At 47.7% G+C, this 26,693-nt stretch overlaps 1 protein-coding gene across 1 annotated transcript in view; it reads right to left on the reverse strand.

The window, feature by feature from the left end:
• LOC140427855 (suppressor of tumorigenicity 14 protein homolog) overlaps nucleotides 1-26,693 on the reverse strand; it is a 95,216-nt gene that overhangs the window by 3,237 nt on the left and 65,286 nt on the right. Inside the window, exon 11 of the mRNA XM_072513647.1 lies at nucleotides 12,616-12,734. Coding sequence (XP_072369748.1) covers nucleotides 12,616-12,734 — 119 coding nt within the window. The remainder of the gene's footprint in view (nucleotides 1-12,615; nucleotides 12,735-26,693) is intronic.

Genomic DNA, 26,693 nt, shown 5'->3' on the forward strand with positions numbered 1-26,693 from the left:
ACCCAAACAGGCACTGGTGTGTGGTGACTAGGGGATTGTCACAGTAACTTCATTGCAGTGTTAATGTAAGCCTACTTGTGACAATAATAAAGATTATCATTGTTATCTAAGATAAGATACCAATTTTGCTGAATAGATCAACCTGTTATTATTTGTTTTGTTTGGTTCTCAGCTGAAATCCAGCGGAATGGCACCAAAATTCTTCTGGGTCTCAGAAACACTAGCTAGCATTATAGTTCCCAGTAGCCTCACGTGGAGCTGACCCTCTTGTAAACCAAAACAAGACACAGGGCCTCACTTCCTCACCTTATTCCCTGTATCTATGCAATTCTTTCCCTCTTCAGATAATTGTCCATTTGTCTTTTGAAAACCACCACTGACTCAGCTTTCACCACACCCAGGCGGTGCATTCCACATCCTGATCACTGACTGCATAAAAAAATAAGTGTTTCCTCATGCTGTGTTGCTGCTTTTTCTGTTCACCTTAAATGGGTGCCCTCTGGTTCTCGCCCCCTATCTAATCTGCCTTGACTTTTCATGGTGTTGAACAGCTCAATCAAATCTCCTCAATCTTCCCTGATTTACCCAGATAAATGAAGTTCTTCATCACTCAAAACATTCTCAATCTTTTTTGCATCATCTCGACTGCCTTCATCTCCTTCCCAAAAATAATTATTCCGGATAAAATTAGCAGTCACATGGAAAAAGGTGGATTGATTAGGAAGAGCTGGCATGGAATTCCAAAGGAGAAATCGGGTTTAACTAACCTGCTGGAATTTTTTTGAAGAGGTAACAGAACGGGTCAATGAGGGTAATGCTGTTGATGTGGTGTACATGGACTTTCAAAACATTGTTGATAGATTACCAAATGACAGAAGTGAGAAACGGTATAGCTCATGGAATAAAAGGGACAGTAACAACATGATTACAAAGTTGGTTGAGTATTTGGAAACAGAGTAATGGATATTTTTTGGGCTGGAGGAAAGTTTGCAGTGGAGCTCCCCGGGGGTTGGCATTGGGAACCTTGCTTTTTCTTATATATATTAATCATCTAGACCTTGGTGTGCAGGGACAATTTCAAAGTGTGTGAATGACACAAACCTTGGATGCATTACAAACTGTGAAGAATCATAGAATCCCTACAGTGCAGAAGGAGGCCATTCGGCCCATCAAAACTGCACTGACTGTGTAGAACTTCAAAAGGACATTGACAAGTTGGTGGAATGGACAGATAGGTGGCAGATGAGGTTCAATGTGGAGAAGTGTGAGCCTATGCATTTTGGTACAAAGAATATGGACAGACAATATAAAATAAGGAATAAAATTCTTAAGAAGCAGAGGTATTTTGCATACAGGTGCCTAAATCATTGACATTAGGACAGGTGAAGAGGGCAGTTAATAAAACTTACATTATCCTGAGCTTTATTAATAGGGGCATAGAGCACAAGAGCAAGGAGGTTATGTTGAATTTATACAAGACATTAGCTAGAGTATTGTGTACAGTTCTGAGCACCATACTATCGGAAGGATGTGAACACATTGGAGAGAGTGAAGAAGATGGTTCCATGAACCAAGAAGATGGAACATGAATGGTTCCAGGGATGAGAGCCTTCAGTTACAAGGATAATTCCCTCTCCCTCCTTGGAGAGAGGAGGAGATTTGTTACAGGAGTTCAAAAACATGAGAGGGGGCTGGACAGAGTAGAAAGGCAAAAATTGTTTCTGCTGGTAAAAGGATCGAGAATTAGATTTAAAGTGATTTGCAAAATATGCAAATATAATGCAAGAAAAACCTTTCTACACAGGGAGTGGTTCGGTTCGGGAATGTACTGCCTGGGAGGCAGATTTAATAAGAGACATTCAAGATAGTGTTAGATGATTGTTTGAATAGAAACAATGTGCAAAGATATGGGGAAAAGGCAGGAGAATGCCACTCAGTCATAATGTTCATTTGCAGAGCCAATGCAGACGCAATGGGTCGTATGGTCGCCATCTGCACCATAATGTCCCCGTGATTCTGTAAAGAGTGTTGTCCAGACCTGGACTCCAGTTGAGAGAATACCAATGATTTGCAGAGGGATTTATCATAACTTTTACTTTGGCTGTCTATGCCCGTACTTATAAAGCCCAGGATCTTGAATGCTTTATTAACTGCTTTCTCAACATCTTATGCCACCTTCAATGATTTATGCACATGTACTCCCAAGTCCCTCTGCTTCTCCATCCCTTTTAGAATTGTAACCTTAATTCTATATTGCCTCTCCTCATACTTCTTACCAAAATGTATCATTCCACATTCATCTGCCACATGGCTGTTCATTCCACCAGCCTGTCCATGTCATTTTGAAGCTCATCATTCACAATACTTCCAAGGTTTTGGCCAGACAACTTTTGAAATTGTGCCCTGTATACCCAGATCTAGGTCACTAATATGCATCAGAAAAAGGGTCCCAACAATGATCCTTGGGAAATCCCACTGGATAAGAACACAAGAACTAGGGGCAGGAATAGGCAATTTAGCACCTCGCGCCTGCTCTACCATTCAATATGATCATGGCTGATCTCAAGTTGGCCTCAGCATCTCTGCCCTTTCTCCATAACCCTCCAACCCATTACTTTTTAAAAAATATATTTTTGTTGAACATTTTTACAATAATGCACAACCCCCCCACCCAAACTCCCCCCCCCCCCCCCTTACTCCTCGACAGCAACCCCCCCACCAAAATGTAAAACAAACAAGCCCCTATCTCTGGTGGAACCCCTCATCTGCCCCTCTCAGAGCAACTTTCACCTTCTCCAAATACAGGAACTCCCATTAGGTCCCCCAGCCACATTAAGGCACTTGGTGGAGAAGCTGACCTCCACCCTAACAGAACCCGCCTGCAAGCAATCCAGAGGCGAATGCTAAAACTTCTGCCCCTGCTCCTGACTGCAGCTCCGGCCGGTCTGACACCCCCAATACGGCATCCAGGGAACTCCCTCAACCCTTAACTAACTAAAAATCTGTCCATCTCCTCAATGAATTTACTCATGTCCCAGCATCCACAACACTCTGGGGTAGTGAATCCCACAACCCCTTTAAGAGAAGTAATTTTCTGTTTTAAATCTGCTACCACTTTTCCAAAAACTATGATCGCTCTAGATTGCCCCACAAGCGGAAGCATCCACTCTACGTCTACTTTGTCAATATCTTTTGTCATCTTATACACCTCAACTAGATTGCCTCTCATTCATCGAAACTCAAGGAGTTATAGGCCTAACCCACACAATCTTTCTTCATAAGACAAACTCCTCGACTCTGGAATCAATCCAGTGAACCTCTTCTGAACTGCCTCCAATGCAACTGCATCACTCCTCAGGTAAGGGAACCGTACACAGTACTCCAGGTGCGGTTCCACCAATGCCTTGTTCAGTTACAACAACACTTCCTTATTTTTATACTGTAATAATAATCTTCATTAGTGTCACAAGTAGGCTTAAATCAACACTGCAATGAAGTTACTGTGAAAAGCTAGAAAGGCCAAAATTCCATTTGCCTTCCTCATTCCCTGCATGCTAGTTTTCTGCGATTCATGCAAAGGGACAGCCCGATTCCTCTGCACCAAAGTATTCTGAAGTTGCTCTCCATTTAGATCATAAGTTGCCTTTCTAGTTTTCTCAACAAAATAAAGAACCTCACACTTATTCACGTGTAACTCCATCTGCCAAAATTTGGCCCACTCACCTGACCTATCCATATGTAAATGACTTTACTACGTACCGGTTAGCCCAACATCTGTGGTGGGAAAATTGCTGGAGTCTATAATCAGGGATGGTGGTAACTGAACACCTCAAAACATTCGGTTGATCAGGCAGAACCAGCATGGATTCGTGAAGGGAGGGTCATGCCTGACTAATCTTACTGAATTTTTTAAAGACATGAATAAGGTAGTGGACAGGGGAATGTCTATGGATGTATTTATATAGACTTCCAGAAGGCATTTGGTAACGTCCCACATAAGAGACTGTCAACTAAGGTGGAAGCCGACTTCCGGTTGCGGCTATGCCTAGGTAGGTCGCACGTTCGGCAGCTCCCGCCAAGAACGGACTTTTTTGGGCCCTTTTGAGGAGCCCCAGCGGCACTTGTACGACGGTTCCCAGTGTGGGAAGGTGATAGTAATGTTCCCCCAGCACTGTATGGAGTGGACCAGGAGTGGAGCGATCAAAAAAGTGGTTTTGGAGCAGCGAAGAGAGCGGGAGAGGAAAAGCAAGATGGCGGCGGGTGGAGATCAAGCAGCGTGGGAGCAGTGGTCGCGGGAGCAGCAAGAGTTCCTTAAAAACTGCTTTGCGGAGCTGAGAGCAGAAATGCTGATGCCAATGAAGGCGTCGATCGAAAAGCTGGTGGAGACCCAGAAGACCCAAGGGGCGGCGATTCGAGAGGTGCGGCAGAAGGCATCAGAGAACAAGGATGGGATTTTGGGCCTGGCGGTGAAGGTGGAGGCGCACGAGGCGCTACACAAGAAGTGGCAGGAGAAGTTTGAGGATCTGGAGAACAGGTCGAGGAGGAAGAATCTTCGGATTCTGGGTCTCCCTGAAGGAGTGGAGGGGTCCGACGCTGGGGCATATGTAGTTACAATGCTCAACGCGCTGATGGGCGCGGGAGCTTTCCCGAGGCCCCTGGAGCTGGATGGGGCTCATCGAGTCCTGGCAAGGAGACCCAAAGCCAACGAGCCGCCAAGGGCTGTAGTGGTGAGGTTCTACCGCTTTATAGACAGAGTGCAAGCTGAGATGGTGAAGAAAGAACGGAGCAGCAGGTGGGAGAATATGGAGATCCGTGTCTACCAGGACTGGAGTGCGGAGGTGGCCAAGAAGAGGGCTGGTTTTAATCGGGCCAAGGCGGTTCTCCATAGGAAGGGGGTGAAGTTTGGAATGCTGCAGCCAGCGCGATTGTGGGTCACATTTCAGGACCGCCACCACTATTTTGAGGTGCCCGATGAGACGTGGACCAGTATTCAGACTGAAAAGCTGGACTCGAACTGAGGGTTTGTTGTGGGGGGGGGTGTTTACTGTATTTTGGGGGTGTTCTTCTTCTGGTTTCAGGTTGGGAAGAGGGGAAATGGGAAGGGGTGAGTGGATATGATGTGGGGGCTGTGTGAGAGTGTGGGCGTCGGTACTGTAGGGGCAAGTCCTCGCTGATGAAGGGGGGGTTGGAAGCCCAGGGTTGGGGAGCTGGGGCGAGGTCGCACAAAAAGGAGCTGCGCCATAGGGGGCGGGGCCGGCACGGATGGAAAGCGCGGGCTTTTTCCCGCACTAAGGAAGAGAGGGGCGGGGCCAGGGGGGGAGGGTAGTGCTGGAGGAGAGCGCACATTGATCAACAGGGGGAGGCGGGGGGATCCAGGTAGCTTGGAGCTGGGAGACCCTGCACAAGCTCAATTTGACACGGTTGGTGGAACAGATGGAGGAGGATTTCAAGAAATGGGATATGCTGCCACTCTCCCTGGCGGGTAGGGTGCAGTCGGTCAAGGTGACGGTCCTCCCGAGGTTACTGTTTGTGTTCCAGTGCCTGCCCATCCTAATCCCCAAGGCTTTTTTTAAACGGGTAAGCAGGAATATTATGGGATTCGTATGGGCGAATAAGACCCCGAGGGTGAAGAGGGTGTTTTTGGAACATAGCAGGGACGGGGACGGGGCGGGGGCGGGGCGGGAGGGGGGGGGGGGGGTGTCTGGCGCTGCCGAATCTATGTGGCTATTATTGGGCAGCTAATGTGGCAATGATCCGTAAGTGGGTAATGGAGGGAGAGGGGGAGGCGTGGAAGAGGCTAGAGGTGGCGTCTCGTGTGGGTATGAGTCTGGGGGCGCTGTTGACGGCACATTGCCGCTTCCGCCGACAAGGTACACCACGAGTCCGGTGGTGGTGGCGACTCTGAAGATCTGGGGGCAGTGGAGGCGACATAGGGGCGAGGTGGGGGCCTCGGTCTGGTCCCCGATATGAGAGAACCACAGGTTCATTCCGGGTAGGATGGATGGTGGGTTTCTGAGCTGGCATCAGGCAGGGATTAAAAGAATGGGGGACCTATTCATCGATGGGACTTTTGCGAGCCTAGGGGCGCTAGAGGAGAAATTTGGGTTACCTCCCGGGAATGCTTTTAGGTACATGCAAGTGAGGGCGTTTGTGAGACGGCAGGTGAGGGAATTTCCGCTGCTCCCAGCACGAAGGATTCAGGACAGGGTGATTTTGGGTGTATGGGTTGGAGAAGGCAAGGTCTCGGCGATCTATCAGAAACTGCAGGAGGCAGAGGAGGCCTCGGTGGAGGAGTTAAAGGGTAAGTGGGAGGAGAAGCTGGGGGAGGAGCTGGATGAAGATCTGTGGGCTGATGCCCTGAGTAGGGTTAATTCTTCCTTCTCTTGCGCCAGGCTCAGCCTAATACAGTTCAAAGTTGTCCATAGGGCGCATATGACAGGGGCGAGGATGAGTAGGTTTTTTGGTGTGGAGGACAAGTGTGTGAGTTGCTCGGGGAGCCCAGCAAATCACGCCCATGTGTTCTGGACATGCCCGGCGCTGGAGGGGTTCTAGAGGGGCTTTGCGAGGATTATGTCCAAAGCGGTGAACACCCGGGTCAAGCCGAGCTGGGGGCTAGCATTATTTGGGGTATCGGATGAGCCGGGAGTACAGGAGCCGAAAGATGCCGGTGTTCTGGCCTTTGCGTCCCTGGTAGCCCGGCGGAGGATCCTACTAATGTGGAGGGATGCGAAGGTCCCAAGCGTGGAAGCTTGGATTGACGATATGGCAGGGTTCATCAAGCTGGAAAGGATAAAGTTTGCCTTGCGAGGGTCTATGCAGGGGTTCTCCAGGCGGTGGCAACCGTTCCTAGACTTTCTCGCGGAACGTTAGGTGGAGGTCAACAGCAGCAGCAACCCATGGGGGGAGGGGAGAGAGGGAGGCGGAGGGGGTGGGGGAGGGGAAGGGGGGGGGGGTTGGTTTTTCTGTTTTGTTTAGGTTAGAGTGGGGCATTTTCCTTACTGGCGTGTTTATTTGTTAAATGGGGGTTATTGTATTTTGTTGGAAATCTCATGTATAATTTTTGCTTGTTTTGTGCTTTATTCTTTTTTTTCTGTTTGGAATGTTTTGTTGAAAATTGAATAAATATATATTTTTTAAAACTAAGGTGGAAGCCCCTGGAGTTGGGGGCAAATTATTGACATCATTAGGAAATTTGTTGAGTGGCAGGCGACGAAGTGGGGATAATGGGCAAAAACTCTAATTGGCAGGAGGTGACTAGTTTTGTACCACAGGTGTAATGATATGTATATGGTAAGGTTAGTGAAGGGTTAATTATTACATCTCTGTGTAAGTCAAAAACTAGAGGGTGCCACTGCTTCTCTGTATTTAAGTCAGACCCTGAGGGAATTCTGGGACAGCATTAGAAGATTAGATTAGACAGAGTTAACACGAGGGTAGATCATAGTGTAGTTAATGACTATTTCGATTATTTAGTACTGCTGGATAGATTCAATATTACTTAATTATTAACTATAGCTCAGTAGAGTGTGCAAACTTCATTTAATTAATAGTTTCATAGTAAATTAGTTTTGTTTCAATCTTTTGATTGGTGGATTCTTTATCAACAACACATCGGATCATTCTGGAAGAAAAGGCAAAGAACACAACATATTACCATCAATGGTAATATAACAACAGGGATCTGTGTTGGGATCTCAATTATTAATTAATGACTTGGACTATGGCGTAGAAAGTCATATATCCAATTTGCTGATGATACAAAGTTAGGTGGCATTGTAGAACAGCCTCGGTGATAATATACCCTTGCAATTTCATGCTAACAGACGAGGTGAATGGGCAAATTTGTGGCAGATGGAATTCAATGTAAGCAAGTGAGGTTATCCATTTTGGACAAAAAAGAATAGAACAGACTACTTCCTACTTTAGGGGCTGGTTTAGCTCAGTGGGCTAGACAGTTAGTTTGTGATGCAGAACAAGGCAAGCAGCACGGGTTCAATTCCCGTACCAGCTTACCCGAACAGGCGCCGGAATGTGGCGACTAGGGGCTTTTCACAGTAACTTCATACTTGTGACAATAAAAGGTTATTATTATTATTTAAATGGAAAGAGGTTCGGGTACAGTGAATTTCGAAAGAGACTTGGGGATTCAGGTGCATAGATCCTTAACATGCCACGAACAAGTGCAGAAAATAACCAAAAATGCTAACGGAATTTGTATTTTGAGGATTGGAGTATAAAGACACTTCAATTTCTTGTATAACACTAGCAGCTATACAAAACCCTGGTTAGACCCCACTTGAGTACTATGAGCAGTTCTGGGCACCACACCTTAGGAAGGATATTTTGGCCTTGGGAGTGCAATGTAGGTTTACTAAAATGATACGTGGACCATGAGCGTTAATAGAACAGTACAGCACAGTACAGGCCCTTTAGCCCACAATGTTGTGCCGACCATTTATCCTAATCTAAGATCAACCTAACCTACACCCCTTCAATTTACTGCTGTCCGTGTGCCTAAGAGTCGCTTAAATGTCCCTAATGACTCTGACTCCACCACCTCTGCTGGCAGTGCATTCCACACACCCACCACTCTCTGTGTAAAGAACCTACCTCTGACATCTCCCCTATACCTTCCTCCAATCACCTTAAAATTATGTCCCCTCGTGACAGCCATTTCCACCCTGGGGAAAAGTCTCTGGCTATCCACTCTATCCATGCCTCTCATCACCTTGTACACCTCTATCAAGTCACCTCTCTGCCTTCTTTGCTCCAGTGAGACAAGCCGTAGCTCCCTCAACCTTTCTTCATAAGATATATCCTGCAGTCCAGGCAGCATCTTGGTAAATCTCCTCTGTAACCTCTCCAAACCATCCATATCCTTCCTATAATGAGGCGACCAGAACTGGACACAATATTCCAAGTGTGGTCTAACTAGAGTTTTATAAAGCTGCAGCAAAACCTCATGGCTCTTAAACTCAATCCTCCTGTTAATGAAAGCCAACACACCGTACACCTTCTTAACAACCCTATTAACCTGGGTGGCAACTTTGAGGGATCTATGTATGTGGACCCCAAGATCCCTCTGTTCCTCCACACTTCCAAGAATCCTGCCTTTAACCCCGAATTCAGCATTCAAATTCGACTTTCCAAAATGAATCACTTCACATTTATCAAGGTTGAACTCCATCTGCCGCTTCTCAGACCAGCTCTGCATCCTGTCAATGTTCTGTTGTAACCTGCAACAACCCTCAACACTATCTACAACTCCACCAACCTTTGTGTCATCGGCAAACTTACTAACCCACCCTTCCACTTCCTCAACCAAGTCATTTATGAAAACCACAAAGAGCAGAGGTCCCAGAACAGATCCTTGCAGGACACCACTGGTCACTGACCTCCAGCGGAATACTTTCCATTCACTACCACTCGCTGTCTTCTTTCGGCCAGCCAATTCTGTATCCAGACAGCCAAGTTTCCCTGTATCCCATGCCCCTTAACTTTCTGATTTCTCTGTTAAGTTAAGAGAGATCACACAAATTAGGTCTGTTTTCACTAGAATTTAGAAGGTTAAGGGATACTCTGATCGAGGTATTTAAGATATTAACGGGGTAGATAAAGATAAACTATTTCCACTGGCTGGAGATTCTAAAACAAGGGGACTTAGTAAAAAAATCATGGCTATGCTATTCAGGAGAGATTTCGGAAGCACTTCTTCACTCAAAGGGTGGTAGAGGTTTGGAACTCTTTCCCACAAACAGCAATTAAAGCTCAAACAGTTATTCATTTTAAATCAGAGGTAGATAGATTTTTGTTAAGTAAAGCTAGTCAGGGATATGGGCCAACAGCAGGTACATGACGTTAAGCCACAGATTGGCCATGATCTGATAAATGGTAGGATAGGTTCAAGGGGTTGAATGGCTTATTCCTGTTTCTATGTTATTTTCTCATTGCAACTTCAAATCCCACCTATTTTAGTGTCATCTACAAATTTAGCTATAATACATTTTATCCTTGCATCTAAGTCATTAATATAGATTGTAAATAGTTGGGACCGGAGGACCAAACCCTGTGGCACCCCACTTGTTACATTTTGCAAAACAGAAAAATACACATTTATCCTGACTCCCTACCTATGTCAGTTAGCCAGTCCTCTATCCAAGCTAATAATTGACCCCCAACACCATGTGATCTTACTTTGTGTATTAACCTTTTCTGCAGTACCTTACCAAATGTCTTCTGGAAGTCCAGATATACTATATCTAGAGGATGCCCATTATCCACTCTGCTTGTTACAAAGAACAACTAGCAAATTAGTCAAACACAATTTACTCTGGTGGATTGCGTTTTGACTTTCTAAATGTCCTGCTATTACTTCCTTATTGATGGATTTGAACAATTTCCCAACGACATATGTTAAACAAACTAGTCTATAGTTTCCTACTTACTGCCTCCCTCCCTTTTTGAATAAGGGCGTTACATTTGCATTTTTTCAATCCACTGGAACCTTTCACACATCATAGGAATTTTGGAACATTAGAACCAATGGATCCACCATCTCTGCTGCCACTTTCTTTAAGACCCCACGATGTAGGCCTGATGCCCTAGGGACTTGTCTGCCTTCGATCCCAATTGTTTGTTTCTACTTTTTCCCTATTGATGATGATTGCTCTAAGTTCCTCCCTTTCTATTACCTCTGCATTACCTGTTACTATTGGTATGGTACTAATGTCCTCCACCATGAGTGCCAGCGATCACCCAGCTAATCACACGCACTGACGGACTCTGCTCCCATTCGGGTTGATCATGCCCTACATGTTTAATAAAAGTAAAACTTCCAGGAGACCTGTAGGGGATCCAGCTTGAGGGCCATGACGACGGCTCCACAGCCATTGGCCCGGGGAAGTACAGGAGTCCGATAGTACAGTCAATGATCACGATGTGGAATCAGCTGAGGAGGCAAATTAAATTGGAAGGGATATCAGTGTTGACGCCACTGTACAGGAACCATAAGTTTAAGCTGGGGGAGATGGAGAGGGATTTGTATCTGGAATGGCAGTTTGCATGATTGGATGTGTTGCGAGAGAGGTTTGAGTTACCGAGGGGAGAGTGAATTCAGATATATGCAGGTTTGGGACTTTGCAAGAAAGTAATGGAGGACGTTTCCCAGGTTCTCAGGGTGTACAGTGTTGGAGCAATTGCTGCTCCTGAACGAGTCGGGAGAGGATAGGATTGGAGATATATATGGGGGTTGGGGGAGCAGGGGCAATAGTTTGGGGTTCGTGGTGTGAGGCAATGCGCAGGATGAATTCAACCTCCTCCCTCCTGCATGAGGATGAGCTTGCTTCAGTTTAAGGTAGTGCATAGGGTGGATAGGACTCGGGCAAGGGTGAGTGGGTTCTTTCAAGGGGTGGCCGACAAGTGCGAGAAGTGTGGGCGGCAGCCGGCGAACTACATGCACATGTTCTGGGATTGTGAGAAGTTGGAGAGTTACTGGGAAGCGGTGTTTGGGCCATTGTGCAAAATTGTGGATGTGAAGGTCAGGCCGACCCAAAGGTGGTGATCCTTGGGGTATCGGAAATGCTGCAGCTGATGAACGGGAGGGGGGACGGTATCGTGGCCTTCGCCTCTCTAATTGCCCAGCGGAGGATCTTGTTGAATTGGAGGGTGGATACGCCACCGGAGGACCTGTTTGACTTTCTATGGTTGGAAAGAATCAAATTTGAGTTGAGGGGGTCAGAGAAGGGCTTCGGGATACGGTGGGCAATGTTAATGACAATGTTTTTAAAAATAAATTTAGAGTGCCCAATTTTTTTTTTTTCTAATTAAGGGGCAATTTAGCGTGGCCACATTCACCTACCCTGCACATCTTTGGGTTGTGGGGGTGAAACCCACACAGACACGGGGAGAACGTACAAACTCCACACGGACAGTGACCCAGGATCGGGTCCTCAGCGCCGTAGGCAGCAGTGCTAACCACTTTGCACTGTGCCGCCCGTTCATGACAATGTTTGAAGAACTGTTCGTCACAGGGCAGGATAGGGCGTCAAAATTGTACAATCTGTGGATTGTGAGGTTGAGTGTGTTGTGTATGTTACTGTTCTTTGTACACATTTTTGTAATAAAGTACATTATTTTCAAAAGTAAAACTTCAGGAAAACCCATTCTTCTCCTTTCTCAACCACTTTTTTTAAATAGGGAAAATGCATTATTTTTAAAAGGTAATGTTTTGTATCCCAGAAGCAAACAGGCATTCTTGACATTCAACATTGCTGAAGCTCAAATGATAGGAAATACACTGAATGACATACTTCCAACCTTTGGTTATCAGTTGAATAGATCACCTGTATGTGACTGATGCATAAATGCCATCCATCACTTCCAACTAGAAATCCAGCAGACATTAAAATGGTAGATGTGCAACAGGATGCATTCCTATTCCATTTTTGTACTACAACTGTTCCAGCATTAAACACAAAATCAGTAGCATATTCTGGAAAACATTTTCTCTATTTCAGATCAGCAATTGCAATAATTTAAGTATATTATGTATTTACATTTGGCTCTGTGTTAGATGATAAATTTAACGAATGAAAAGATTCAAAACTTGATTCTTACCATCAGTGATTATGAAGTCAGCAGCAAAACTTTGTGTGTATGTTTTACTGGAATGAAATGTTATTAGTAAATTGGAGCTATTACTGTGGAAGGAAAATGGCTTGTGGTCTCCACAGAACCTACAGAAGAAATCAGAAGATGAATACCATTAAGTCTGTTAAACGGTTTGGATATCTTACTGATATTCCTGAAAGCCAGTGATTTCAGATCAACATTGATAATAAGTACATTAAGTATTTTTTCTTTGTATTTAAATTTGATTTTAATACATGTATTTTGAAAAAAGTTATTTTTACTTATTCCATTGTGCAGGAAAAGCAGGACAGTCACAGCTGTCCCCATGCTACTTAGCATCTAAACACAGATGATTAAGTACGAACAAATATATTAAAATGCTTTGAAATCAAATATACTTCTTACAAGTTAAAATTTGAAGTTAAAAAGTTTGTATCAAAAACAAAGGTAAAGTGGAGAAAACTCAATTTTGGGAACCTTCAGCTCAATTCCAAATCCAGGTGAAATTTCAGTTCATGTATCAGGGGGCTATCTGGACACCAATATTACAAGAATGACTTTCTACAAACAGAAGGAACGGCTTACCGCTATTGCAATAAGTCCCGAATTTAACCCAGGGCAGGAATTGAGTGGGCCAGCCGACCAACAATCCCCTCATGATATCCCCAATGTGCTGCCCAGGCTGATTTTAATTCTTGCCCTTCATTTTAATGATTGACAGATTTCCCACTGTAGCCATCTGGGATGGCCACTTCCCGATTACAAAATGGACACTTTGCAAAGATTGCAGGGAAAATGGACAATGCTGAGAAAACAAGCAGGTTCAGAGCTTGTCTGTATATTGGAGCCGCAGCTCCCAGACAAGACCAAAACTGTAGGCCCAGTAGCATACTAATGGCCCATCTCCGGGAACAAAAGAGTAACATTTGAGTAACCGATACTAAGGCAGACACCCCGGCGCCAGAGGAGACTGAAACAAAGCATGCCAACGGCCACCTAGGACACGCCCAGCCATCGGGGCACCCACCCCTTTATTGGATGAAATCAATAGGAATGATCAAGAAACGGCCCAATTGATTGGGGCCAAGTTCAAGGCCCGCCCAAAAGAGCACGAAGCCCCTTTGGGTATAAGGAGCTCCCAAGAGAGAATCGCTCTCTTGGCTCCGGCTCTCACAGCGGAGAGAACCATCCATCAGCTGCACCAGAAGCAAGTAAGTCCAAGATCAACGCTCGCTACCAGACGGACAACCTTAGCTGTTCCCTTTCACCACTTCGACCCCAGCAGCCTCAGATCCGAACAACGGCCATTGTTCCTCTGACTGAGTGGGCGCCCGAAGCTAAGTATAGGCTTTAGCAGTAGTGATAGTTTTAGTCTGTAGCGTTTCGTGCATGAATAGATATTAACTGTGTGTGTAAATAAATAAGCATTGACTTTGAACTAACTAACTGGTGTACTGAGTCTTTGATCAGTATTCGGTTTTGAACCTTGTGGCGGTATCGACAGATACCTGGTGACTCTAGACCAAACGTAATTAGAATTAAGGAAGGCGACCATATTGACCGCCATATTCAGAGCCAACATAAAAGAGCAACACCACCTGATCACATCAGGCAATGGGGAATCTGCCCATTTCCTCTATGCAATTTTAGGCAGGCCTTTTGATGCCCACTTAAAACAGGAATGCATTTCTTATAACAAAGTGGCATTTTATTCTGAAAGAATTCATTGGAACAAGGTGGGCTAGTTAGATTGGAAATAGTAAGTTGCGGGGCTGCTATCAGGTTCATGGATGCCTTGCTGGTAGTCCTGCTGGAGACAGTCTGGGTAAGGAGAGACATAGTTCTCCAGCCCACAGAGGAGCAGAAGCGGAATGACTATCTGGTAGGTGTGTACAACAGTGGATCAGAGGGCCAGTGCAAGTACCATCACCCCTAGGTCCTAGCTTCAGTGTAGGAAAATGTTAATTAAGCTTATAAGGACTTCCGGGTTGCGGCAATGTGGAGCTGAGCCGCGCGATTCGGCAGCTCCCGCAAAAATGGACTTTCGGGCCCGATAACGGAGCCCCAACGGCATTTTTTTGAAAATCAACCCATGGGGAAGGAAGAAGAAAGGTCCCCTACCAACCTGCATGGATCAGACCCGCAGCGAAACGGCAAAAAAAGCGGACCTGGAGCAGCGAGAGATGAAGGGAAAAAAAAAAAAAAATGGCGGCGCCAACAGACAAAGAAGAGATGCAGGAGTTCATCAAGCACTACTTTGAGGAGATGCGCAAGGAGATGGTGGCGCCTATGCTGGCGATAATTGAAGGGCTTGGAGCAACCCAGAAAGCCCAAGAGGTGAAGATCCAGGAGGTCCAGGAAAAAGTGAACGTGAACGACGATGAGCTCGTGGGCTTGGCGGAGAGAGTGGAGCGGCACGAGGCGCTGCACAAGACGTGGGCGGGAAGACTCGAAGACCTGGAGAATAGGTCGAGGAGAAACAACTTGAGGATCCTGGGACTCCCAGAAGGAGTGGAGGGGGCCGATGCCGCGGCATATGCGGGCACAATGATCGGGACGCTGATGGGTGCGGAGGCCCCCCCGGGGTTGCTGGAGCTGGATGGGGCGCACTGAGTGCTAGCGAGGAAGCCCAAGGCAAAAGAGCCGCCAAGGACGATGGTGGTGAGTTTTCACCGGTTTACGGACAGAGAGAGGGTCCTGAAATGGGCCAAGAGGGAACGGAGCAGCAAGTGGGACAACGCGGAGATCAGAATATACCCGGACTGGAGCGCGGAGGTCACTAAGCGGAGAGCGGGTTTCAACCGGGCCAAAGCGGTGCTGCATCGGAAAGGAGTGAAATTTGGAATGTTGCAGCCAGCGCGACTGTGGGTTACACATAATGGCCAACACCACTACTTCGAAACGCCCGAAGAGGTGTGGACCTTTATACTAGCTGAAAAATTGGACTCTAATTGAGGGTTTGTGTGGGAGGGGGGTGTTTGAGGGTTGAAGTATGATGGTTGTTGTACATAGGGGGTCAATCACGCGCAGGAAATGCTATATGGGCTAGGGGAGGGAGACAAGGCCACGACAGGAGCTGCGCCATGGGCGGGGCAGGCTTTGGAAAGCGCGGGGTTTTCGTTCCCGCGCGCGGCAAGAATGGCGGGAAGGGGAACGAAGGAATGTATATTGATTGGGAGATTCCCACACGGGGGGGGGGGGGGGTCAAAGCGATGGCGGGAGAAGCCGGGGTCAGCAGGGGTCAGCTGACTTACGGGAGAGATATGGGGGGAGCAAAAAAGCTAGACGGGGATCCAGCGGGGGGGGGGGGAAGGGGGGGGAGAGGAGGGAGGGGGAAGGGGGGAAGTGGGGGGGGAAGGGTTGCTGCTGCACTGGCCGAAAGAGAACGGGACACAGAAGAGGTGGCTGGGAGGGGGGTTCCCCGGCTGGGGGACTGGAGAGTGAGGGAGGCGCGGACAAGTGACTGGCCCAGAAAAGGAGCTGGCTAGTCGGCGGGAGGGGGGGGTGGGGGGGGGGGGGGGGGGGGGGTGAGAGTCCCCCCAATCCGGCTGATAACGTGGAACGTGAGGGTCCTGAATGGGCCGGTGAAGAGGGCTCGAGTGTTCGTGCACTTGAAGATGTGGCATTGCTCCAAGAGACACGCCTGAAGGTGGCGGACCAGGTCAGGTTAAGAAAGGGATGGGTAGGACAGGTATTTCACTCGGGATGAGACGCGAAATATAGAGGGGTGGCAATTCTGGTGGGAAAGCATGTGCCATTTGAGGCCAAGACTATTGTAGCGGATAATGGAGGGAGATATGTGATGGTGAGTGGTAGGCTGCAAGGGACGAGGGTGGTGTTGGTAAATGTATACGCCCCAAACTGGGATGATGCTGGATTTATGAAGCGCATGTTGGGGCGCATTCCGGACCTGGAGGCAGGAGGACTGATAATGGGAGGGGACTTTAATACAGTGCTGGACCCAGCACTGGACCGCTCCAGATCAAGGACGGGCAGGAGGCCGGCGGCGGCCAAGGTGCTCAGGGGGTTTATGGATCAGATGGGGGGAGTGGACCCATGGAGGTTTGCAAGACCGCAGGCCAGGGAATTTTCTTTTTTCTCCCACGTGCATAAGGCTTACTCCCGGATAGATTTCTTTGTTCTGGGTAGGGCGCTTATTCCGAGAGTGGAGGGGACGGAGTATTCGGCCATAGCCGTTTCGGACCATGCCCCGAACTGGGTGGAAATGGGGCTGGGAGAGGAGAGGGACCAACGCCCGCTGTGGCAGTTGGACGTGGGACTGCTGGCTGATGAGGTGGTGTGTGGGAAGGTGAGGGGGTGCATTGAAAGGTACTTGGAGGCCAACGACAACGGGGAGGTGCGAGTGGGGGTGGTATGGGAGGGGTTGAAGGCGGTGGTCAGGGGAGAACTGATCTCCATTAGGGCTCATAGGGAGAAGATAGAGGGAATGGAAGGGGAGAGGTTAGTGGGGGAGATCTTGCAAGTGGACAGGAGATACGCAGAGGCCCCGGAGGAAAGAGTACTTAGGGAACGGCGACGGCTCCAGATGGAGTTTGACCTGCTGAACACGGGCAAGGCGGAGGCACAGTGGAGGAAGGCGCAGGGGGCGACCTACGAGTACGGGGAAAAGGCTAGTCGGATGCTGGCGCACCAGCTCCGTAAGAGGGCGGCAGCGAGGGAAATAGGGGGAATCAAAGATGGAAGGGGAGCCACAGTTCGAAGTGCCACGAAAATAAATAAGGTATTCAAGACCTTCTATGAAGAGCTGTACAGGTCCCAGCCCCCAGGGGGGGAAGGGGGGGATGAGGCGATTTCTGGACCAGCTGGGGTTTCCGAAGGTGGAGGAGCAGGAGGCGGTTGGTTTGGGAGCACCAATTGGGTTGGAGGAGTTGAGCAAGGGTTTGGGGAGCATGCAGGCGGGGAAGGCCCCGGGGCCGGACGGGTTCCCGGTGGAGTTCTATAGAAAATATGTGGACCTGCTGGCCCCGCTGCTAGTGAGGACCTTTAATGAGGCAAGAGAGGAGGGAACCCTGCCTGCCCCAGACAATGTCGGAGGCGACAATCTCCTTGATTCTTAAGCGAGACAAGGATCCACTGCAATGTGGATCGTACAGGCCGATATCACTCCTCAATGTGGACGCTAAGTTATTGGCAAAAGTGCTGGCCACGAGGATTGAGGACTGTGTCCCGGGGGTGATTCATGAGGACCAGATGGGATGTGTAAAGGGCAGGCAGTTAAATACCAATGTGCGGCGGCTCTTGAACGTGATAATGGTGACATCGGAGGAGGGAGAGGCGGAGATAGTGGCATCTATGGACACGGAAAAAGCCTTTGACCGAGTAGAGTGGGAGTACCTCTGGGAGGTATTGTGCAGGTTTGGGTTCTGGGGAGGGTTGTTTAGATGGGTTAAGCTCCTTTATAGCGCCCCGGTGACGAGTGTAGTGACGAACCGGCGGAGGTCGGAGTACTTTCGGCTTTACCGAGGGACGAGGCAGGGGTGCCCCCTGTCCCCCCTGTTGTTTGCACTGGCAATCGAACCCTTGGCCATATCACTTAGGGAGTCCAAGAAATGGAGGGGGATAGTCCGTGGGGGAGAGGAGCATCGGGTATTGCTATCCACGGATGACCTGCTGTTATACGTGGCGGACCCAATAGAGGGGATGGTGGAGGTCATGCAGACTCTGAAGGAGTTTGGGGCGTTCTCGGGCTACAAGCTTAATGTAGGGAAGAGTGAGCTTTTTGTGTTACAGGCAGGGGACCAAGAAAGAGGGATAGGGGACCTACCGCTGAGGAGGGCGGAGAGAAGTTTTCGGTATCTGGGGATACAGGTGGCCAGAAGTTGGGGGGCCCTACATAAACTGAATTTGACGAGGTTGGTGGAGCAAATGGAGGAGGATTTTAAAAGATGGGACATGCTCCCGCTCTCGCTGGCGGGTAGGGTGCAGTCGGTCAAAATGGTGGTCCTCCCGAGGTTTTTGTTTGTGTTTCAGTGCCTCCCCATCGTGATCACCAAGGGCTTTTTCAAGAAAGTAGGGAGGAGTATTATGGGATATGTGTGGGCAAGTAAGACACCGAGGGTTAGAAGAGGGTTCTTGGAACGCAACAGGGACCGAGGAGGGTTGGCTTTGCCAAACCTAGAGAGTTACTACTGGGCAGCAAACGTGGCGATGATCCGCAAGTGGGTCATGGAGGGAGAGGGGGCGGCATGGAAGAGGATGGAGATGGTGTCCTGTAAAGGAACGAGCCTGGGGGTGTTGGTAACGGCACCGCTGCCGCTCTCGCCGACAAAACACACCACAAGCCCGGTGGTGGTGGCAACGCTAAGGATCTGGGGCCAGTGGAGAAGGCACAGGGGTGCAATGGGAGCATCGGTGTGGTCCCTGATTAGGGGTAACCACCGGTTTGTCCCGAGGAAGATGGACGGGGGGTTCCAAGGCTGGCATCGGGCGGGGATTAGAAGAATGGGGGACCTGTTCATTGACGGGACATTTGCGAGCCTAGGGGCACTGGAGGAGAAATTTGAGTTACCCCCGGGAAACGCATTTAGATATATGCAGGTGAGGGCTTTTGTGAGGCGACAGGTGAGGGAATTTCCGTTGCTCCCGGCACAAGAAGTTCAAGATAGGGTGATCTCGGGGGTATGGGTCAGGGAGGGCAAGATGTCGGAAATATACCAAGAGATGAAAGAAGAGGGGGAAGCGCTAGTAGAAGAACTGAAAGGTAAATGGGAGGAGGAGCTGGGGGAAGAGATTGAGGAGGGGTTATGGGCTGATGCCCTAGGTAGGGTTAATTCCTCCTCCTCGTGTGCCAGGCTCAGTCTGATACAATTTAAGGTGGTTCACAGAGCGCATTTGACGAGGGCGAGACTGAGTAGGTTCTTTGGAGTAGAGGATAGATGTGAAAGATGTTCAGGGGGAATGGCGAACCATGTCCATATGTTTTGGTCATGCCCGGCATTGGAGAGGTTCTGGAGAGGAGTGGCGGGAGTAATATCCCAGGTGGTGAAATTCCGGGTCAAGCCAAGCTGGGGACTAGCAATATTTGGAGTAGTGGACGAGCCGGGAGTGCAGGAGGCGAAAGAGGCCGGAATTCTGGCCTTTGCGTCCCTAGTAGCCCGGCGAAGGGTCTTGCTATTGTGGAAGGAGGCGAAGGCCCCTCGCCTGGAGGCCTGGATAAATGACATGGCGGGGTTCATGAAATTGGAGAGAATTAAGTTTGCTTTGAGAGGGTCTGCACAGGGGTTTTACAGGCGGTGGCAACCGTTTCCAGAATACCTCGCGGAGCGTTAGAGGAAGTTCGGTCAGCAGCAGCAGCAACGGGGGGGGGGGGGGGGAACGAGAGACTGTTTGAGGGGATGATCGAGCAGGAGATGGCATGAAGGGGGGGGGGAGAAATGGAACGCGCGGCCAAGAGCCAGTGTATAAAGCTATGTAAATGTACCATCTTGCCATGTACATATCTTGCTCAGGGAGAATTTGCGTTATTTTGTTACGGGGGAGGGGGTTATTGTTTGTAAGGGGAAAAAATTGTGTTGTTAAAAAACCTTAATAAAAAATTTTTTTTTAAAAAAAGAAGCTTATAAGAGGAGCCAGATTGAGTACAATTCTTCATTACTGCATTTCATTCAACATCCCTTTCACTCCCTCATCCATCTTTCTCAATAATTCTGTATCTTCCATCAACATCATTCAGATGCCGGCGCTGGACTGGGGTGAGCACAGTAAGAAGTCTTACAACACCAAGTTAAAGTCCAAAAGGTTTGTTTCAAACACTAGCTTTTGGAGCACTGCTCCTTCCTCAGGTGAATGAATCTGGTGTTGTAAGACTTCTTACAATTACAAGAACTCACTACAACACCTCTCTTTATTGCAAACACCTTCTTCCTTTGTTCTCTTCACATTAAATACAGACATCATTCTCTTCTCACATCCTAGCACTTACACAATCAGCAAATCCTCCTAGAACTCCTTCCTCACTTCCCATTACACACACCTCGCTTTACATTCACCACCTTCAATCTCCCGATTCTTCTCAGCAGATGCATAATACTCAAATGGTTTATGGTTATGAGTCTGCACCAGAACCCCAATATTTTGTTCAGATCCAAACCCACAATTTGCATTTGGTAAAAATCCGTGGGGAAATGCCACTGTCCCACAGGGGTAATAACACTGTCCAGCAGACAGCTTTTATGGTAAAACAAACTTCAATTTAAACACAGAATTAATCACATTAGCAACACAGAAATAGCTTTACAGTTAATAATGACAAAATCTGAACTTGCTTCCTGAAACCTGCCTCTACATCCCAATTAAGCAGAACCTATATAGGTACAAAGCCTTTTGTACAGAGAGTCCTTTAAGAGCAAACTGAACCACATCTGTCCAGCTTGATGTTCAGAAGCAACTGACAAACCTTGCCCCTCCCATTAACCATACCACCCGCAATCCAAAAGTACATCACATTCTGGTGCCTTCTTAAAAAAGGTTACATTGCCCCTGAACAAAAAAAAAATCAGTGATTCTCTCCCTTGGTAATCACAGCTAAAATACTGAATGCAAATTTAAATTATGAAATTTCTTGCATTGTACATCTCCACTCACATTTACACAGTAAGTTGTGACTTACTGTTCACAACTCATTCTGGCAGCAAACTTAGTGCCAGGGGGAGATGCAAGACCTGGTAAGAAGTACCTAACATCATTGGGATGAAAAAGTAGGAGTTGAAGGTTCATCCTTAGGGCACGCCAGTGGTAATGCTGTAATATTTGCTTGTTAAGTCAATTCAGCGGGCAGTGAATCATGTAGTGTAGAATGTAACAAAAGAGGAGAAGCAGACTTTATTATCTAATCCCAGTTCTTTAACCTTACAGTACAGTAAACTCAGAATATCAAACAAATAGAACAGCTAGTAATAATTTTCATATATTTTATTCATATGGCAAAAGGTAAAGTTACCAAATCCCAGATGTCCATTGGCCGCTTTCCCCTTTGAGGGGGGAAGAGCTGACTGGCGGTAATTTAACCTGAGGATCACTGCACCTCAGGCGAGAGGCTATCTTGAATAACCTTTATTTATATGGTATCCCATCAGTAATATAACTAGTGCATGATTTGTTGCAAGTTGACATCCCACAGCAAATCTTGTGCTTTTCAATCAGCAACATAATTTCTGGTCAGGTATTCCCCTGACCACTTTTGGCAGCATGCTTTGAAGCACAGATGTTCCTTTCTCTCAGGCCACCTCGTTGTAAAAGGAAGTGTACACTTAGAAATTGTGACAGCAGGCCAGCGCGCCAGCAGCTCAGTGCCGCTGTTCAAAGAGCACAGCGCTCACTGATTGCAGGATCAGCTGAACACCAACCAGCAGTTCTTACATAATCAGCACATGATTTCTGGGAAGCAATTCCCTTAACTCTGAAGCTACCATAAAGTCGCTTTAGGGTCCAGAAATTCAACAGAATGATTACACAGAAAAATACCAGCTAATAATTCAGAAATCCAAGTAAACCATTGACACACTTCGGAAGGAAGTTTGGAAACAGATAAAACTCTCCCGGAAGAAAGACCAGTATGATGAAAGACAATATCCAACTGTTACTGGAGTTTTAATGACATGTTAGCTTGCCTCCTGTAATAACCCAATTAATCTCCCCGTGAGCCTAGTGGAGTATGAGCTCCGCTGCTGGGGGGCGGAGGCCCATTAGCAGACTAGTTAACTCAGTTCCTTTAAAGCCGGCCCAGGTAGAACCGACAATTTCAATGAGAGTGTGGAGGACTAAACTCAGCCATGCGGAGCGCATACGCTATTTTCTCCAAGGTGAACGCTATCGTTGGGGATGATCGCCAGACAGTAATTCTTCTGATCGCCTGTGGAGGGGCCCAATTTCTGCGTCACTCTCACGGGAGAGCGCAGAGAAGGGAATAAAGGAACTCCAGGGAATGTCAGGGATGGAGGTAAACAGTGTAGGGCCCCCAATTCTAACACAAAGTGACCCCTAAAATTGGGGGCCCAATAAACTCGCTCTGGCCCAAACATTGCTGGGACCAGGCCATTAGCTAAGGGCCGCTACAACCATGTGGGACACCTCCCCGAAAATCGATGGAGGATGGCCTAAGGTGGTGCCTTTGTGGATGGCAAAACACAGGGATAGGAAACCACAGCTCAGCCAGCAAACCCGCCGCTCAACCAGAGGAAGATGCCAACCCAGAGCACAGAACCTGCACTAGAAGAACCAGATGACGAGGAGTGTATGCAATTGAATTGTCGCTCCTATCAAGATTACTGTCCAGGTGAACAGCCATCTACAGTTTTGGTAATAGGGAGGCAGACCTTTGAGAGAATCAGGACTGGGGATCAACAGTTGGTTTGTGGGACACGGAGGCAAGGCTTGCGACCTATATGAGGGATCCGCTAGCCATAACAGGCACGATGATGACCCCTGTTACTTACGGAAAGCAATACATTAAGCTTCTGTTTATAATAGCGAAGGGCCCCGGACCAAGTCTCCTGGGCCATGACAGGCTACAACATCTCTGGCTGGACTAGGCGTCATGGGCAAAATATAGGTGGACCCTGAGGCCCAGCCTAAGTACTTCCGAGCCTGCCCAGTCCCCTATGCGCTACTGGCGAAAGTAGAGGACAGACCCAGAAACTTGGTATCATCCAATCGGTAGTTTGCAGATTTGGACAGCGCCTGTCGTCCCAGTTCCAAAACCTTACAAAATTGTCTGCCTGTGCGGTGATTAAAAGTTGACCATCAACGAGGCCTCCTGTCTGGACAGGTACCCAATGCCTAGAAGACCTATACTCCACATTATCTGGGGGTCATCCCTTTTCCAAGCGCGACATGAGCCATGCCTATTTCCAGCTGGAGCTAGCCGCCAATTCCAGGTGTTATGTTATTAATAACCACAAGTGCCTCTACCAATACACGGGGCTGCTGTTTGGAGTGTCACTGGATGCGGGTGGCATGGTGGTGTAGTGGCTAGCATTGCTGTCACACGGCGCTGAAGACCCGGGTTCGACCCTGGCTCCGGGTCACTGTCCGTGTGGAGTTTGCACAGTCTCCCCGTGTCTGCGTGGGTCTCACCCTCACAACCCAAAAAGCTGGGCAGGGTAGGTGAATTGGCCATGCTAAATTGCCCCTTAATTGGTAAGAAAAAAAAGAATTGGATACTCTAAATTTATTTCCTTTTTTTAAATTTTAAAGTGTCACTGGAAGTGGCAATGGAGAACATCGTAAGAGGGCTACCATGTGTGCCGGTAAACTTGGATGTCATCTTGGTCACCGGAGCCACGGAAAGGGAACACCTGAGCAAGCTGGAGGAAGTCCTCCGCCGGTTTTACGAGGCGGACATGTGCGTCAAGAGGGGAAGGTGTGTTTTCTACGCCAAGGAAGTTACATACTGGGGTATCGTGTGGATTGGGATGGACTACACCAGTTAGAGGAGGAAAATATGCGGGCGATTAGGCAAGCCCCCACTCTGGAAAATGCAACAGAGTTACAGTCATTCTTAGGTCTTATAAACTACTACGGGGAATTTATTCCTGGCCTAGATGCCATCCATGCCCCACTACACGCATTGCTGAAGAAGCATCAACAATGTGCATGGAGATTGCCTCAGGAGGAAGCTTTTGCCAGTGTGGAGCAGCAGCTAACGTCATCTGAATTATTGACAAATTGCAAACCCACCAAGCCTCTTTTGGTGGCGTGCAGCACTGCCTTACGGAATCGGAGCTCTGTTGTCCCACCGCATGGCTGACGGAAGAGAAAGGCCGATAGCATTTGCGTCAAGGACTTTGGCCGCTGCGGAGCGCAATTACGCCTAGATAGAGAAAGAAGAGCTGGCCTTCGTAGTTAAGAAATTTCATCAGTATGTATATTGGCGTCAGTTCCCCATTGTGCTGCTGCTAGAGCTTTTTAAAGAGGATAAGGCAATCCCGCTAATCTCGCCCGCCCAAATTCAGCTCGCAGCGTACGAGTAGAGCATCGCCCAGGCACGCAAATTGCGAATGCAGATGCATTGAACAGGCTCTTGCTGCCGACATGACACCACCCCCCCCCCCCCCCCTCCCCCGCGAACCCCCCACCCCTCATCCTCACCGAGAGTCAAAGTCGTTTCAACAACTTTATGGACACCTTGCCGGTCACCGGCGCTCAGATGCGTGACTGGATGCAAAAAGACTCCGTATTGGCGCAAGTGTACCACATAGTCTTACACAGGAGCCAGAAAGGGAAGCTGTCCGAAGAACTACGGGCCTTTGAAGCCAAAACGCAGGAGCTCAGCATGGAAGCATCCTTTTGTGCGGGACTTGTGCCGTGGTCCCAGGCCAGGGCAGAGACGCCACCTTCACGATCTGTACAACGGACACCCAGGGGTATTAAAAATGAAAATGCTGGCCCGCAGCTTTGTGTGGTGGCCAGGCTTGGATGGTGCAATCGAATGACTGGCCCAACGCACCATATGCCAGGAATAACAGAAGCTCCCACCAGCTGCCCCACTACAACAATGGGAATGGCCAGGCCAGCCTTTATTTTGCCTACAAGCCGATTTTGCCGGCCCTTTTCAAGGGTCAATGTTTTTACTCTTTGTAGGACTGTTTCAAGTGGCTGGAAGTTCATCGGATGTCATCCACCATGTTGAAGGCTACGGTTAAGAAGCTACGGTACTCTTTTAGCACCCATGGCATTCCGGAGGTACTGGTCACAGACAATGGCACCCCCTTCACCACCGACAGGTTCAAGAGGTTTACGATAACAAACGGGGTGCAGCACATCTGCACGGCCGCGTATCACCCTTCCTCGAATGTGCTGGCCGAGCAAGCGGTGCGAACCTTTAAGAGAGGGATGGAAAACAGGCCACGGGGTCCATGGAGACGCAACTAGCAATATTTGTGTTTAGCTATCGGACCATGCCACATGCCACGACTGACGTGGCATCGGCAGCACAGTTGATAGGCTGGAGGCTCAGGACCCGCCGCAGCCTCATGTTCCCCAATATTGGCAGGAAGGTACGACGTAGTCAGGACGTGCAGAGGTGAAGCCAAGGTAGACGGGTGTGGACCTGCGACTCCCATGTTAGAAAGTACAAGTCAAATGAGTATTTTCTATCTGTTTAGTAATCAGAAATTGATTTTTCTCCCACCAAATGAAGTGATCTCTGAAACTACCTGTAATTTTATACTTTTCACCTATCCTGTAATTTGCTAACAATGAAAATAATTTGCCCCAATTGTAGCCTTCAAAAAGTACGAGATACTTTCGGGAGATGTCTTTTGCTATTATTTAATGACAATCGAGATGTTCATTAAAACTAATTGAAAATTGGGGGTTATTGAAGTAGAAGTGTTTGTTAAAGTTCTATTCTGTGTTTTACCATCCCAAAAAAGGAGAATGAAATCCGTAATTCATTCCTTGATGGAAAAATAGTGATGTTTATTCAGACCTTTAAGTAGGGTTATGAATAGTGTTCCTGCACTTCTGATGGGAAAATTCAAATAATCTGGTAGGACTATGGTTACCCATTGAATTAGAGTTAATTCAATGGTGAAGTCAGCTAAATATGGATTCTATTACAATTGTCACGTTAGCTGAATCAGTATTGCCATTGGCGAAAATCAGATTGACAGCCAGGATCTATTTGAGAATAAGCATCCACTCTAGCGAATGCCATTGGGCTTTTGAATATGTTGTACTCATTACCAATTCAAAACAGCTGAACAACCCTACATACAAAGCAGTTTAACACATAGGCAGTAAAATCCCAATGTGCTACTCAGCTGTATATTTCATTCTCTCTCATGGGAAATTGAACAGTTCACAGCTTGGATGTTTGAGTAAATCGTTACAGAGAAGATCCAATTAAATTAGAGAAATGAATTTTAAAATTATTTAAAACAACCACACCAAGTAGACAATGAGCACATAATTGAATCCAATTTTGAAGTTCAAAGGTCAATTACACATCTGAACACTTTGGTTCTAACAGTTGAACTTGTTTGTCTATTTCTAAAAAGCTGAACCAGTGAAACCAGTGCTGTGTTTAATAACCTCCAATT

This window comes from Scyliorhinus torazame, chromosome 8 (genome assembly GCF_047496885.1).
Source record: "Scyliorhinus torazame isolate Kashiwa2021f chromosome 8, sScyTor2.1, whole genome shotgun sequence".
Lineage (NCBI taxonomy): Eukaryota > Metazoa > Chordata > Chondrichthyes > Carcharhiniformes > Scyliorhinidae > Scyliorhinus > Scyliorhinus torazame.